Raw genomic sequence first — 15890 nt, 5'->3', positions numbered from 1 at the left:
TATAAATAGCATGCAATTTATTTGCAAAACAACACATTTGTAAATGTATGATCAATATGTTCAAGGAAGGGAGCGTAGTGACTTGCCTTGTTATAGGTTCCTAATGTCTTCGAGAAATCCGCATCAGTTAGATAATTAGAATACTCCATACGCAATCAAAAATAGAAAACCATATAGAATCCTCCTAATAAAGTAATGAACATCTCCAACTAATTGTGCCATTTGATAGATCATGATTTCAGATGAATTCCAGAAGTTGAATGGGTCCAATCGAAGCTACGGTTTGCAAGATATGAATTTCCGAAGTTGGCTTGATTTCCAAAACCGAGGAGGGAGTACTCTCGAGAAGGGAGGTGAATTAGACTTTCCGAGAGGGCTCAGGTTGTATAAAGGAGGTATTGTGGACTTTTGTGGATGAGCCGGCTATGATGGGCTCTGTCTGCCTGTTAGTGAAGGATGAAATATAGACTTCTATAGAGAATCACTCTCTCGGGCTCGGCTATGAAACTAGAGAGACATGATACAGACTTTCTAATGAATCGATCCTCGGGCCTGCATACGAAAGTTTAGTGAGGGGTCAACCAGTGGGCCCCACTGTGGGTCTACTTGTAAGTGTCTCATACTCTTTTCTTTCTCTTTCTACTTCGTATTTTCTTTCTTTTCTCTCCTAATCCTTCTCTTCTCCCTCTCTTATCCTTTTCTCTCTTCTCGTTCTCTCTGCTTTCTCTGCTTCTCTCGAGTGCACAGAGGGTGAGGGGGCGGCGAGCGGCAGCTTGGCGGCGGCCTGGGGCGACGGCAGCGCGGTGGGTGGGACAGGCGGCGGCAGCTTGTGGCGGCGGGGCGGCGCTGGGAGGTGGGGGCCGGCGGCTCGGCGGTGAGCAGGGGGCGGCAGCTGGTGGTAGGGTGGTGCGGCGACGGGGGAGGCGTCATGGCGGCTCGGCGGTGGCCAAGGGCTCTGGAAGGTAGGGGCAGCGATGGGGAATCGGGGAGGGCGGCAGCTCGGCGCGATGGGGGAGGAAGCAGAGCCGGCGGCGGCGATGTGGGGGAGGGAGGAGGCTGGCAGGAAGGAGCGGCGGTCGGGGAGACGGCCTGGGGAGTGAAGGACGGCGGTGGCAGGCACAGGGGAGGGGTGGCGCACGGTGGATGGCGTTTGGGGTGGCGTGGTGGCGGCGATGGAAGATGGAAGGCCGACGGTGTGGAGATGAAAAGGGGAGGTGCTCGGCGATGGCAGTGGCACGGGGGTCGGCAGCGATGGGGATCCGAAGGCGGAGTGGCTGTGGCAGTGGAGGAACGACGACGGCCGTGATGGTGGTGGCGAGCTGGCTCGGGAAGGTGAAGGTGAGGGATGCGATGGTGAACCGTAACGAGGACGACAAGGATGAATGGATGATGGTTTTGATGCTGCTAGCTTCCAGGGGAAGGAAGTTAGGCAGTACAGCGACGGCAACAGTGGCAGCGACAACGACACATGGTGAGGATCGTACCAGGTAGGTCTTCTCGCTGGTTTCCCATTTTCGGTGTGGACTCAGCTTGTGGGTTCCTTTTCATTGTTTCGTCGGTTGTGCTGAGGGCTCCGATGGACGGGGAGCACGGGTGCAGGGGAGGCCGTTGGGGCGGGGTCCTCGCCTCCTCGGCTTTGAAAGCCGTCGCTTTCTTGTGCGTGAATCCTGGGCGGCGGGGTGGAAGAGGATGAGGACGGCGGACGGCGTCGGTGTGGGCCGGTGGTCGTCATCGGCGCCGAGGAGTGGAGCACAAGGCAGGTTTGGCTTCCTGAACTTGGGCTCAGTTCGTTTGTCCATGTTCCCTACCCCTTCTCTCCGTTCTCCGCGCGCACGCTTTTCAAACTGTTAAACAAAGTGTTTTTTTTTAAAAAGTTTATATACGAAAGTTGCTTAAAAAATCATATTGATTCATTTTTTTTAAAAAAAATATCTAAAACTTAATTAATCACACGCTAAACACTGCTTCGTTTTGCGTGCTAGGGAGTGAGGGTTCTCTTTGTGGGGTCGTCTCTGTGATGGCATGGGTGTTGGGGTGGGGTTTTGTCCACAGGGGTTTATGGTGCATGAAAGCTGTTGTGTAGCTCCTCAGGGCATTAGATGGCCGTCCAAGTTGGTACAATACACTGCTCTGTCTTGCAGGCATTTGATCGAACACGTCCTGGGCATGCAGCTGAGCTGAGGGAGGCAAAACAGACTTTAGGCTGAAACGAGAGAGGGAGTGGGCTGGCAGTAAAAGGGAGTCCACTGTAATAGGAGCTTTTGTATCATTCTGGGATTTGTAGTTTAGGAAATTGAAAGGGGATTTGGATGGGGAAAACAACATGTGCATTTGGACTTATGATTCGACAGTGTAATTGTAATTTGACTCGGCTCTGTATAAATGGACTGCATAATATTTATTCTGGCCCTGTGTCTGGACTAGATATGGCTTGTATGGTTGTGGCTTGGACAACATTCTGTAATTGGGATTGTATAGATCGGACTTGTGATGTGGTTCTGTATATTCATAATTTGGACTCTGCAGGGTACTGTATGTTTGGCATGGATTTATTTGCAACTGGTACTGCTAGTCTTGCTTGCACCTTCTCAGGGGGTTTTGGGAGTTGGAAATTTGGAATTGACCCTTGGACTCAAACATGCACTCGGACTGTGTATTGGAATTGCAAATGTGGCCTTTGTGTTTAGAAATCGACATTTGGATGGGCGGAGGATAAATCTTGGAATTTCCTGAATTGCTTGGATGGATGCACCACGTTGCCGAATAGGGATTTAGGCTTAACGCCCGACAAACCAATTCATCGGTCGTCGTAGGATTATTTTGAAAGCGCTCATACGAACGAACGACGGTAGCGAAGAAAGGATCTTAGGGACGACGCGGGGCATACAAATCCAATCGTTGTGGTAGTAATAAAATCGAGATATTCGAATCGACGCACGGTAAATAAATACACCGATCGATTATACATATTCGAGGGGGTTCATCGGGTTTGAGTTGATAGAGGGGTTTTAAGTAATCGCCGGGCGAGAGTTTGAGAGAGTGACAATATCGAGATAGGATAAGGGAGTTTTGGGTTGTCGATTTATTTAGCACTGAAGCGCGTAATAAATCAAACCGCGAAGATGAGGGAAGGTAAAGTCGGGAAAAGGAAATATATAGGAAAGGACATCGAACAGATTGAGTCCTTTTAGGAGATAGGATTAAATCAAGATCTTTGGCACAAATCCTAAACACATACAAAATAAACAATAAATCCTAACATGCAAGCTAGGCTATGCGTGGGAAAACTAGACTCTGTCTGAGGAAGTCATATCTTTGAAAATAGCCTATTAGTAATTATATTGCGCATATAGGGTTTTCAGTAATACTTTACTAATAGATATTATTTTGCAAATAATTTTTTGAAGGCAAATCCCTTTTCAACGGTTCGTATAAAATAGCCATAGCTATGTTTCTTTATTAAAATAGCATTTATTTAATATGCTATACCATAGAGGGTTTTATCCAAAATAGTGACATATATTTATATATAGCTTTATTTATCAAATCATTATGCCGAAAGGGTTCTAATATATAGAGAAGGGGTTTTATAAAATAGTTGGCATTTGCAAATACTAGGATATTTCATAATCATGGTTCTTTGAATGAACAATATTTGAAATCAAATACCAACATATTCTTAGACGTTCATCCTTTAACCCATGCATAACAGAAAAACGACAGATCGAATTAAATAAATTCCAGCATGCAAAAAGGTTTAAAAAGATTTTTTATTATTCCAAATTTTTAATTCCGTATTTCAGAATCGAAATTTTCAGGGTGTTATAGGTTTTTTCTTCTCGTTTGGATCCGGACCAAATCCTGTCATACCAATCCGTTCGAAGTGGTCCTGACTGACCGGAGGGAACGAGTAGGAGGAGGTCATCGATAGTCAAAGAAGGAATGACATGGGTGTCTGCCCGTGTCGCTCGATATGATGGGACGTGCCCATGCTTCGGTAAGGCACGCGCAGTTCCGCACGTCCGAAGACAAGACGAGCATTAATGGTCTGTAAAGAATGTTTTCATGACCCTTGAAGCTAGGACTTGGGCCTTTATGGTAGACCCTTAAGATATAAAAGGAGATCGAGGTCCCAGTGTAGAGGGGACGGTTCCAAAAAACTAAAAGCACTTGTATTTGTTGTCAAATGGCAACCGCGTCACGTTGAAGGACGTGGTAAACTCAGTGAGGGGTTGGAATAGTAAAACAATGTATTTATTAGTTCATTTTTTTTGGGATCTCCCCATTATAATCGTAGTACAGCCTGTGCAGGCCCATACCCTCTAGGGTCTGGTTATTACAGGGGAATTTACATGGTTGTCATTATGATAGGGACATTACAATGGGTATACAGTGTCTTTTGCATTTATGGCCCCCGAGGTGGTCTTCTAGAGCTGGCCCATTGGGTGGCGAAGGGCCTCCATGGGCCGCTAGGCCTCTCGGGTCCTTGGCCGAAGGCATTGTCTACTTAGGCCGACGGCTTCATACTTCGCTTGACGGCCTTTGCCCTTCATAGGCCTTTGGTCAATTGTCGAGCTTGGTGGCAAACCCATCGATCTTCGTCGCTAGGCCTCTTGGGTCCTTGGCCGAAGGCATTGTCTACTTAGGCCGACGACTTCATGCTTCGCTTGACGGCCTTCGCCCTTGATAGGCCTTTGGTCGATTGTCGAGCTTGGTGGCGAACCCATCGATCTTCGCCGCCAGGCTTCGCTCAATGCTTGATGGCGAACCCCTTGGTCTTTGTGCTTCGACTTCGCCCAATGGCTCTGCCCAAAGGCTTGGGCCAATGAACTTAGCCGTTGTTTTGACGGCCAAGATGGTTTCAGCAGGTTGGCCGAAGGCCCTCATGACATACCTCCCCAACAGTATTCTTCCACTCAAATCAACCACATACAGGAGTAGGGTGTTACGCTCCCACAGTGGCCCGAACCTGTCTAAATCCCTTTCCATCTTCAATCGCTCCTGAGGGGCCCGACCCCCTCTTACCCTCTCATCGGTTCTCAGTCTTTCACCCGTGTCTCCGGTCTGAACTGGGCGGCGATGGCAAACATGGGCGTCGCAAAGGGATGATCTCCTTGTCGACAAGCTTCGGCTCGCTGGCTTGCCGGCTGCCTCTCCCTTACCCTCTCAGACTTGCCGGCCACCTCTCCCCACCTCTCCCGTCGGCCGCCTCCCCTTGCGTGGCTAACACCGAGACTGGGGAAGAAAAGAGAAGAAAGAAGAGGGCGTGGGCCCTATGTCTTTTCTTGTCACTTACATGGGCCCCACATAATATTTTTATTTTTATTTTGCTGACTAGGATGCCACATCATTAAAAGCAGGCATCTATATTGCTGTGGGATCCAAATTGCACGGTTGTGTACAGTTTAGAGGTAAAAAAACACGATGTAAAAGTCAAGGAACTGACAGGTGGGCTTATTGCTAATTACTACTAGGAATAAGTCCATTTTACCTCCCTCAACTCATGGCCGTGTATGAATATCATCCCTCAACCGCAAAACCGGGTATAACCCATCCCCCAACTCTGAAAACCGTTACAAATAAACTCCCCGGACGGTTTTGGAGGCGGTTTTGTCCTACGTGGCAATTGACTTGCTTACGTGGCAGTTGATTTGCTGAGTCTTCAAACGGGACCCACATGTCAGCAGTCTCCACCTCATGTCATCTTCTCCCTCATCTCTTCCCCTCTTTCTCTTTCATATCTTCCACCTCTCACCTTCTATGGAAGAGAGCAGCGAGTCGGAGCGGCGCCTCCTCCTCCGATGGCCCCCGCTTCGGCAGATTCACCTGTTACCACGGGGAGGAGGAGAAGCGATGGCACCCTCCGGCCAACGAAATCCTCCGGTCCATACAGAAGCTGTACGACGAGGCGGCGCGGCGGCTGCCCTTGGACGAGATCCCGGAGCTCGTCGACTGCCTCGGCGAGGTCGGACACTGCTTCGGCCTCGCCGACCCCGTCAGCAACATCATCCTCAACGCCATCGCCCACCTCTCCGGATCACCGCCCCTCCAACTCCAAGACCACCCACCGCCGCTCCCCCGGAAGAGGACCCGCAGGAGCTACAGCGAGTGGTGGGGGTTCATCTCATCCACCTCTCTCAACGGCCTCATCGCCTTCATGAAGGTCTATTTCCGCTACCTCACCGGCGACCAGGCCAGGCGCTACCTCTACCTCGCCTCCTACGACCTCCTCCTCGCCATCAAGCTGGTCCACCATGACCGCCATCTCCCACTCCCGCCATCCCCCCTCCTCCCCGACGGTGGCAAGATGAAGAACGCCCTCCGGATCGCCGCGCTCAAAGCAGGCCACCCCGCGCCCGACGACCTGGCGCGCACCATGACCGCGCAGTACCCCTCTCATCTACTCTCCCCTATCGTCCACAAGCTTCAGGGGTCGGACCTGCTCACCACCCATGACGTCCAGTCCATCAAGGACCTGCTCCTCAACGCATTCCAATGGCCCCCGCCCAACATGGACTTCTTGTGCTGCCCAAATGGCGAGTCTTGTGCTCAAGCCGCCCCCAATGGCACCTTACTGCTGGCGACATGCATTGGGCGAGGCACTTTTGCTCGAGTTTCGATCGAAATTGAAACTCCAAATCAAGTTCTATCCGACCAACTCCGACACCTTCCTGACATAACATTTGATAGGGTAGTGATGGAGACAAAGCTATCTAAGTGCATAGCGAAAATCACAACCTGCAGTGTTGATTGTGAAGAACCTCAGGAAGAAATGCATTATGATGCTTCCCCGCCATGCGAGCACATAATTTCCCTGAACATGTGCCTCCTCGACACCATCCATTGCTTCTACATCAGGGCACTTGCCGTGCTGCCCCTGCCTGGCGACTCCATGCGCCGTGGCCGCCTCCTCCACGCACTTATTGAGTTCGGATACTGCTATGGCCCCTTAGACCCTGTGTCGAACATCATCATCAACGCTGTCTGGTACAACGCCTACGATGATATGGCCTTTTTTGATGGTTCGTACCCACAGCCTCCACAGGAAGGCGACGCCAATGACAAGTATGAGTTGCAACAGGAGATATCTGACACCAGCGCCATGTGTCGCATGGCATCCCGTACCCTTGATGGCCTCATCGCCCTCCTCCGTGCCATCACCCCAACCACCACTGGTGCACCTCTATCAAAGCACGAGGCTGTGGAATACCTTTGGTCCAGGCAGTGCGACCTCCGCGACAAACTGCAGCAGACTGTGATGACGAAAAAGAACCCCTACGCTGCTGCAGTCAAGGCATCGAAGCAGCAGCAGCACACCATGCTTGAATCTTTCCTCAAATCCCTCTCCGGCAAGAAGCTTGATCGCCTGCACGGCTTGCTGAAATCCACTAGCAATGGTTCTCACTGTGTTATCTCAAATGCTGATTGGGAGGAGCTAAACGCAATGATCAAAGTGCAGCTAACCGAAATCTTATGCAGAAGAAGAAATCGTATGTTTGATTGTCAAACCTCGACAGCATCGTCAATGAAAAGTTCAGAATATCTGAACCAGCAGAAGTTTGTTCGCAGCAAGCTGGAAGAATTGCTAGTCGCATACTCGGGACAACATCCTTGGGTAAATTCAGAGTAGAAACGTTTTGGCTTTTTGATTGATTGCGGCATTTGCTTTCTTCCAGTGTCCTAAAATTCTGTCCAACTTTGTGTTTGTTATTGCAGGAACCAAGATATAAGCTTGACCTCATCTGTGGAGTGGAGGAACCTCAATCCTACCACTGGAGATGCTACCATGCTAACTTCTTGGCAAGCACCCATGGCACTGTGCTCAAACTAGATGGTGAGGCAACCACAACACCAAACCCTGTGCGCACACTCTTCTTCGCTCAATTCTGGGACTCGCAACCTGGTCGATTCAATGAATCAAACTCAAAGACCATCTGCTGCCCTGTTCAAGTTAGCACATGTTTTGGTGAGTCACTGAACTCTTTTTGTGATGCTCCTACTATATTTTAGTCAAGTAATAGACACATTGTGGCAATCATTATTGCTTTTGCATGCATGTTAATACCCTGGATTGTAATTTTGGCTTTTCTGACAGGTCGTTGCACCTTTTGTGATGAAGCAAGCAAAATTTTACATCCACCATGTCTATCTGGAAGTTATCCTGATGATGGTGATGATGCCGTCATTCATGACTACGATGTTACTGATGCCATTCTTATGTATGGTTCTGTTTAACCCATTCGTATCTATGATTTTGTTTCACCCAAAATTAGCAAAGACAAGGGCAAGTTTTGGTCTTAAGTGCTTGTTAAGAGGATGAGAAGCAACTGCAGAACTAACGGAAGAAGTGCTGAAGAGGATCAGCTTTTGTAATTTGTTCTGCTGGAGTACCCTTTTGTGTCTGAACAAAATGTTTTAGTGGAGGTCTGGTCTTTAGTTTATGCTGGATGTGACTAGATTACTTTTGGTTTATGCTGGATGTGACTAGATTACTTTTGGTTTATGCTGGATGTGACTAGATTACTCGTGGTGTTGGTAGGTATTTTTGTTCTTGTTTTCTTTTGCTGTTAATGTTTGCAGCTGGAAGTGAAAGGGATCGTATTTCACTAAAGGCTTTGTTCGGCTACTATGGATGGATTCACACAGGGAGATCCATATACTGCTACCATATATGGATATGATACTGCTGCTATACCCTCACCCACTCCTTTCCCTCCTATGACGTTAGTTGTCCAAGTAAGACCATTCAGAAATTTGTTCTAAAACATAAAAATTCAAAAGAAAAGGAGAAAGAAATATTGTTTTTTTCAAAAGGACAATGCAGGAACCATGAAAATAACCGGAAATTTCAACAAACTATGAAAATATGGCCCAAAAGTCTCAAAAATTCACAAGCAATTTGTATCTCGTTCATGAAAGGTAGGCTCAAGATTACAACAAAGTACGCCGAAGGACAAATCATCATTTACACAAATACCAGATGCAAATTACAATATTAATTATCTCTTGGAAAATCACGCTATTGTTGAACTTTTGGTAGGTGCCTCTAGCCACTAACCACCAAATTTGGCACTTCATACTTTGGTAAGAGGCTTTATTGTCACTTGCAAAGAAATGACTTCCATATGCTACCCTTTTTTTTAGAACCAAGAATATATTAAGGCTTAGAAACAGAGTACATGTTTGAGATTACAAATAGAAGACCTGAAGAGGTCTTTGAGACGTTTTGCATGACCACCTCTTTGAGGATAGGTTAAATGAGCTATGTTTTAGCAACTGTGAACTAAATCCCTCCTGGAAGAGGACTTAGCTTCTTTTGCTAATTTGTCAGCCATCTTGTTCAGCTCTCTGGGTATCCATCTAACTTGAATAAAATGCGAAGGAACCGAGGAAATAATCTGAGACTAGAAAGGTCTTGAACTCCAGTGACCAGGTTCCTCCATGAATCTCCTTTTTTTAGCCGTATTAGCAATTGTGGCATTATCTGTTAGGAAGGTGACACCTGAAAAATTGAGAAACATAGCAATTTGCAAGGCAAGATACAAAGCAGTGAGTTCAGCTTGCAAGGCAGATTGAGCTTTGTTAGATGAGGCTTGAATAAAGATAGCACTATGATTTTGAGGATCATGAAAGAAAATTCCTAAGCCAGTTCTGTCGTTGTCCTAAGCAGCATCAATATAACATCTAATTCCATCAGGGAAGTTGTCAGCTCTTCTTATGTTTTCCATCGGGTATTCAATGACCTGCAAATCAGATTGAGAAGCAACCTGGGAAAAAGTATTGATCATAGCTTCTGCTAAATAGTTGACTTGAGAAGGTTCCCTGAAGATTCCCTGAAATTTAAAGTCATTTCTAGATTTCCAAAGATTCCACATAGTGATGAAAAGGGTGCTTAGACTAATTTTGCAGGGGCCATTATTAGTAATAAAGGCAATGAGAGAAGGAAGATGAGGATTCACATGAAATCTATCCAGATCAAAATTATAAACAACAATCATCCAAGTGAGTCTGCTAAAAGGGCAAAGAAAGAAGAGATGAAAAATCACTTTCAGACATGCCACATCTACAACAAGCAGAAGGGATATCTTTGATACGATGATTTAGTCTAAGAGCATAGGGAAGGGCTTCTCTAATAAATCTCCAAGCAAAAACTCTAACTTTAGGGGGGAATATTTTTGTCTTTCCAGATGGCCTTGATTAAGGCTAAGAATTGAGAGTCTACCTGCCGGAGATTCTGTGTCTCACCTTTGTAGAATTCCTTGTGAGCACTTTTTGAGGTGCATTGACCATTCTTAGTGTGCTTCCAAAAAAGCATGTCACTTGAGTCATCTTGCATCAGAGGAACCTGCAAAATTTTTTGAACAGCTTCTTCCACAAACAAAGAACTGAGCTTCTCACTGTCCCATTCCCTTTCATTATTCCACAAACCTGCCACTTTAACAGCATATACTACCTCTATGTTCTCAATAATTGACTCCGTCTCCTTCGTTAGTGTTTCAGAATGTCCCGGTCTCCTTGATAATCTTGATTTTTGCAACTGCAAGGAAAATAATAGATCAACCACACATCTCTGAACGAAACCACCTCTAGCAGGGGAGGAGCCACCGGCAGCGCGGGTCCCAGGCTCGCCGTCGAAAACACCATTAAATTTTGGGTTTAGGGATTGTCTGATAGCCGGCCGAAAGAAACTGAGGTTGCAGCCAAATTTTCCACCGTAGGATATTCTACGTGCCGCCCATCCCCACTGCCTGTCCTTCCGCGAGCGTACCCGCGTGCATACCGCACGACCCACTCCCCTAACCGTTTTGTTGGATCGGGTCATTTTGTGAAGCCCCGCTTTGTCCCCTTACAATTTTTTGCTATATATTTGTCGATAAAATTTCTTCCAAAAATTTAACAGATGTAATTACGGTATAATCGTAGTGAAATTACACTATAACTTGCATGTAAAGGTGAAAACGGTACGGAAACGAACGGAAACCATCTTTATCGTTTTCATATTTTTTTCGGAAACGGAATCGGAATCGGAAACCCCGGATACGAAAACGGAATCAAATATTATTGAAACCGAAAACGGAGCGAAAACGAACCGGCGCGAATACGGCATGAAAATTTATCGGAATAAAAACCCCCTCAAACTGATAGATCTAATTGAATAAATTATCTATGTTTAAAAGAGTAATGTTGTTGATAAATCCCAATGTAGGACAAAAATATTATTATGTAATTTTAGATTTGCATAACAAATATTTTTTTAAAAAATAATAGCCAAACACCATGGTATTCACTATTTAGTGCTTAAAAAAAGAATCCAGGGTATTTCAGTCATAAAATTTCTGGTAATTCCAAGAAAATTGCCGGAAAGTTTCCGACCGATTCCGAGTTCCGACGGAAACTGCCCTTATCATTTCCGATTCCGTTTCCGAGAAAATATTTCAGAATTCGTTTCCGTTTCCGAAAAATTCCGACCGATAGATTCCGTTTTCGAAAATAGGTCCGTAATCCGGAAAGTTTCCGTACCGTTTTCACCCCTGCTTGCATGTAATTACGCTGTAACTATAATGTAACTTTCAAAAATCTCTCCGTAACATGTTATTTCGGTAAAATAGAGGTTATGGGAATAAATCCTTTCACATATGTGTGTGCTGTGTTTTTTTTCTTTCTCACCAGAACAAATCTTGTAATAGATCTAACGATTCAAAATTACGTGAAACTTACATACAAGTTAAATTATAGTTATATGCAGGTTACAATGTAATTACATACAAGTTACAGCGTAATTATACTACGATTGTACTGTAATTACATCTGTCAAATTTTTAGGAGAAATTTGTCGATAAATGTATAGGTGGTCCCCGTTGGACTAGGTAGTAAGAAAAGAGAAGGCAAATTTCTCCTGGTATGTCATGAACAAGTAAAGAGTTTCAGTAATTTCGCCGACATGAACAGAAACAGGTATGTTGCTACTACTGAACCTGATAGGCTGAGAGAAAGAAAGGGGAACTGAGAAGTACTCACCTTACCAAATACAAATGCTATGGATCGAAACCTACAAGAGAGGAGAGAGGAGTAAAACATAATCAAATTCCAACGCCTAATTAGAAGTAAAATTTAATTAAGCAAACAAAACTACAAGTAAAACATAATCAAATTCCAACGCCTAATTAGAAGTAAAATTTAATTAAGCAAACAAAACTACATGTAACATTGAAATGGAATTAATCATGGCATTATGTTAAATATGACTGCAGCAACCATGCACATCAAACAAAAAAAATATCATAAATTCAGTAGTTCAAGAGCCTATTGTAGGCTACACCCACGAAATAAAGATTCTTTCAGCAACACTATCAGTGCCCAATGCATCAGAACCTTCATCTCACAATGCCAATGCAAACTAACTTGTATCAGCAGACAAAACACAAGGTGAGTGGCACAACACAACCCAACCCCCTCATCCATTCCGGTGCAGCCAACTGTTTAGGACTAGCCAGCTACTCTAGTAGATAATATCCAATCATATAAAGATAAGCCAGCTGTTCAGGACTGGGTATTGGTACTAGAATTATTCGTGAAAGCAGTGCAAACCTGGTGGAGACGTAAATATGCTCATTGGGTGGGTAGAGCCGTAAAAATGCTCATTGAGTTGCCGATGTGCTCCCTGATGCTATCGAAGCGACTTTAGAGCGAGGATAACAGTAGAGCTCACTTCCTACTATTAGCTTATCTTAAAGCCAACATATATAATGAATTAGCTATAAGGTTGGCTACAATTTTCTTCTCCTCTCTCTATCTCTCACCTATACATTTAATGTATTTACCTAGAAGCTTGTGTTAAGCTAGCTCTTGCATGAGAGCCAACATCCTTGATTTCTTGTTACCTCTCTCCCCCACATAAGCTTATAGTAGACTTATAGCTCACTATTATACTTGCTCTTAGGGTGCGTTCGTTCCTGGGGGATTGGGTGAGAAAGCCCGCGCACGCTTCCCAAACTACTAAACGGTGTATTTTTTGCAAAAATTTTCTATAGAAAAGTTGCTTTAAAAAATCATATTAATCCATTTTTAAAATTTAAAATAGTTAATACTCAATTAATCATGCGATAATGGCTCATCCCGTTTTACGTATCTTCTCAATCCCCTTCCCCTCAAACTCACCCTAAGGACACGATCGGCTGCAACCTCCTAGCTCTCCCAATTGTTGAAGCCTGCATAACAACATGACAATTAAACAATCCTCTTCAAAATTTAGCAGATTTCTTCTAGGCCCAGTGACACAAAGCATGGAGGAAAAAAATGGACATTCCTATTCAACAAATAGATTGTGCTTGATTTAGTCTTGTATGTGTAGAAGCTTGTGCATACTCAAAGTTGTATAAATACTCTTTCAAGATCCAATCACACAAAGATATAAATACGAATCTTGTGCATAGCTTCGTCTGAGATCATCTCTTTTCAAGATCCAATTGTACAAAAATATAACTACTGTTTAAACTTGAACTGTACTGCTGCTAACATAACACACAAAACTCCTCATTACTTTTAGTGGAAACAGAATAGTAATAACAGAAACAAAACACAGAAAAGTTTGCTAACAAAATTACAAATGGGAGACACAAAAAACATTTCGTAGTTTAAAAAAATACAAAAATTGACAGAAAAACAAACACAAATGTGACAAAAACCAAAAGGAACAAATAAAAAATACAAGTCATGTTTAGTACTTGACAAAACTAAATTGTGTTTAGCAGATGAGAAAACTAACGGTAATGTTAGTAATAAACAAAAACTAAGTAATATTATTAACTGATATAAGTAGGTACTATTAGAAGAAAATAAAACTAAGCATCGTTAGTGCACGACAAAACTAAACAAACTCGTCAAATTAATCCCAAAACTCCTCCCGCACAAGACATTCATGACAAAACAATGTGTGCTTTTAGTAGCGAACAAAGCATACAAAAGTATGATAATCTTATCAGGAAGGTATGATAGTAAGTACTGTTAGTGGCTAACAAAATAGGTAGTGCTGGTAGCTAACAAAACTACCTGTAAACACACCAGGGGTTGTTGAGACTATTTATAAGTATTATTGGAGAGTGGATTCTAATCCCTTAAGGGGATATCCCCTCGTATACCTTTTTCTTTCAAATTCGATGCAAATAGTTGTGAAAAATTCTGAAAAATTGACAATATAGAGTATAATGGTACCTACTAGTCCACCAAAATTCATGTTCAAATTCGATCTACATATCGAGAAACAAAAAAGACAAATTTAGATATAAACAGTATGCTACTATTTATACGCTGAATTTGTCTTTTTTATATCTTGATGTGTGAGTTGAGTTTGGACTTAAGATTATGTGGAGTTGTATATATGTGTCGTATGAATGTTGTCAAATTTTTCCAGAATTTTTCATAACCGTTTAGATGGTTTTTAAGCAAACGAGGGAACATCCCCTCGAGGAATTAGAATAGTTTCCGTATTATTGGCTAACAAACTTGCCTGCAAGTTTCAGAATGTACTTGACACAAGGATGCTCCCATTGCTCGTACAAGATCATAGTCAAGTCCTTTGAAATAGTCAAGTACTTATGAAATTGTTCATTTTTCAGAACCAATCGCACCACGCCTGCTAAAATGCATATGTTCAAAACACAAAAAAGAAAATTGTTAATAATGATCTACTCTTAAGAACACATGCAAATGCACATTGTAGAACCAGAAATCAGGGAACGTATAACAAGAACAGAGGGCAGCAATTCAGCAAAGTAATGGTCCAAGAATGACAAGAAACTTTCCTGCAGTCAAGGGAGTTTCGAAGCAACTCATCACCACCATATCTGTAGTACAGATCCGAAAAAAAAACTATCCGTGCAAAATGTTGTAATGGTATGCACTAAACAAAAACGAGAGATCAAATACAAGGTTCTTAAACATGGTCCAACAGACAGATATCGGAACCAGGTTCCAGCAGTCACTGAGAAAATAGGCAATAGGAGTTGAAGTCCAACGAGCTGCATCTATCAAATTTCAGTTGACACTACACCGGCCTCTATATCCATCTCAAATCAACGAGAAAAAAAGAACAAAAATAATCAACACCTTCAGTTCATCAATTTGCGATTTTGGTGATCAGTTCTCTGTCCCTGCAGTTGTCGATCTTGCTGGAGAGCTCGAGTTGCCTCTCCAATCGCCAAGCACGCGGCTGCCTACGCGAGAGGAGGCAGTGTGGAAAATCTAATTATTGTATTGTGTTGTTTTCTCATCTATTACATTGATCCTCTCATGGAGTATATATAGGAGTAAATACAATATAAGTAAGAATAGATTTATCTCTAGGATTCTATCTCTAGGACGCTATCTTATCTCTAGGATATATCTTATCTCTATAATTTATTTTTGACTCTTATCTCTAACTAACATATTATACTTCTAACATTCCCCCTCAGTCGTAACGGAAGCGAAGCGAACGATTGCGACTGGATTTGAAATCTTCTATTTCTTCATCTTCTTTAACTCACCATCATCGATTGCATCTCTGATGGACGGTCCTCCACCTGGTGTCTGCGTCCCCTTCTGTGTCATCCCTTGACTCTCCTCCATTTCCTCCCGCAGTCATAGCGGAAGTGTCATAGACGATAGCAATGACACGGATGCTTTGATTGAAGTTGCCGTAGATGATTCTTGTTGTAGACGTTCGTCGATGTAGCCATTCATGTAGTAGCCGTGGTCATGGTAGTTGATGTAGCCGCAAATAGCTGAAGGCAAAAAAAAAAATTTACGCCATGGTGTGAAAACGAAAACTGCAATTGTTTGTATCTTGCATCTTGTAGATGTCAGAGGATGCCATTGGGGACGTCTTTTATATGTCAAAGGACGTCGTTGAC

At 43.8% G+C, this 15890-nt stretch overlaps 1 protein-coding gene and 1 long non-coding RNA gene across 3 annotated transcripts; both read left to right on the top strand.

Moving 5' to 3' along the window:
* Positions 1-1098: 1098 nt before the first annotated feature.
* LOC9272387 (uncharacterized) lies at positions 1099-2404 on the top strand. 2 transcript variants are annotated; one of them, XR_010737500.1, is made up of 3 exons: positions 1099-1487; positions 1600-1760; positions 2142-2404. It is a non-coding gene; the product is annotated as an uncharacterized lncRNA (long non-coding RNA). The 2 variants fall into 2 exon arrangements; XR_003239321.2 differs by lacking the exon at positions 1099-1487 and having other exon boundaries at positions 1553-1760.
* A 3712-nt stretch (positions 2405-6116) lies between these two features.
* On the top strand, positions 6117-8611 carry LOC4350016 (uncharacterized). The gene is made up of 3 exons (XM_026021105.2): positions 6117-7615; positions 7717-7966; positions 8096-8611. The coding sequence occupies exons 1-3, from the start codon at positions 6158-6160 to the stop codon at positions 8233-8235; spliced, it is 1848 nt and encodes a 615-aa protein (XP_025876890.1). The 5' UTR covers positions 6117-6157; the 3' UTR covers positions 8236-8611.
* The last annotated feature ends 7279 nt before the right edge of the window (positions 8612-15890 follow it).

Source organism: Oryza sativa, chromosome 11, assembly GCF_034140825.1.
Source record: "Oryza sativa Japonica Group chromosome 11, ASM3414082v1".
In the NCBI taxonomy this organism is placed as follows: Eukaryota; Viridiplantae; Streptophyta; class Magnoliopsida; order Poales; family Poaceae; genus Oryza; species Oryza sativa.
The sequence above is the reverse complement of the archived record's forward strand: the minus strand, read 5'-3'. Positions and strand labels throughout refer to the sequence as shown.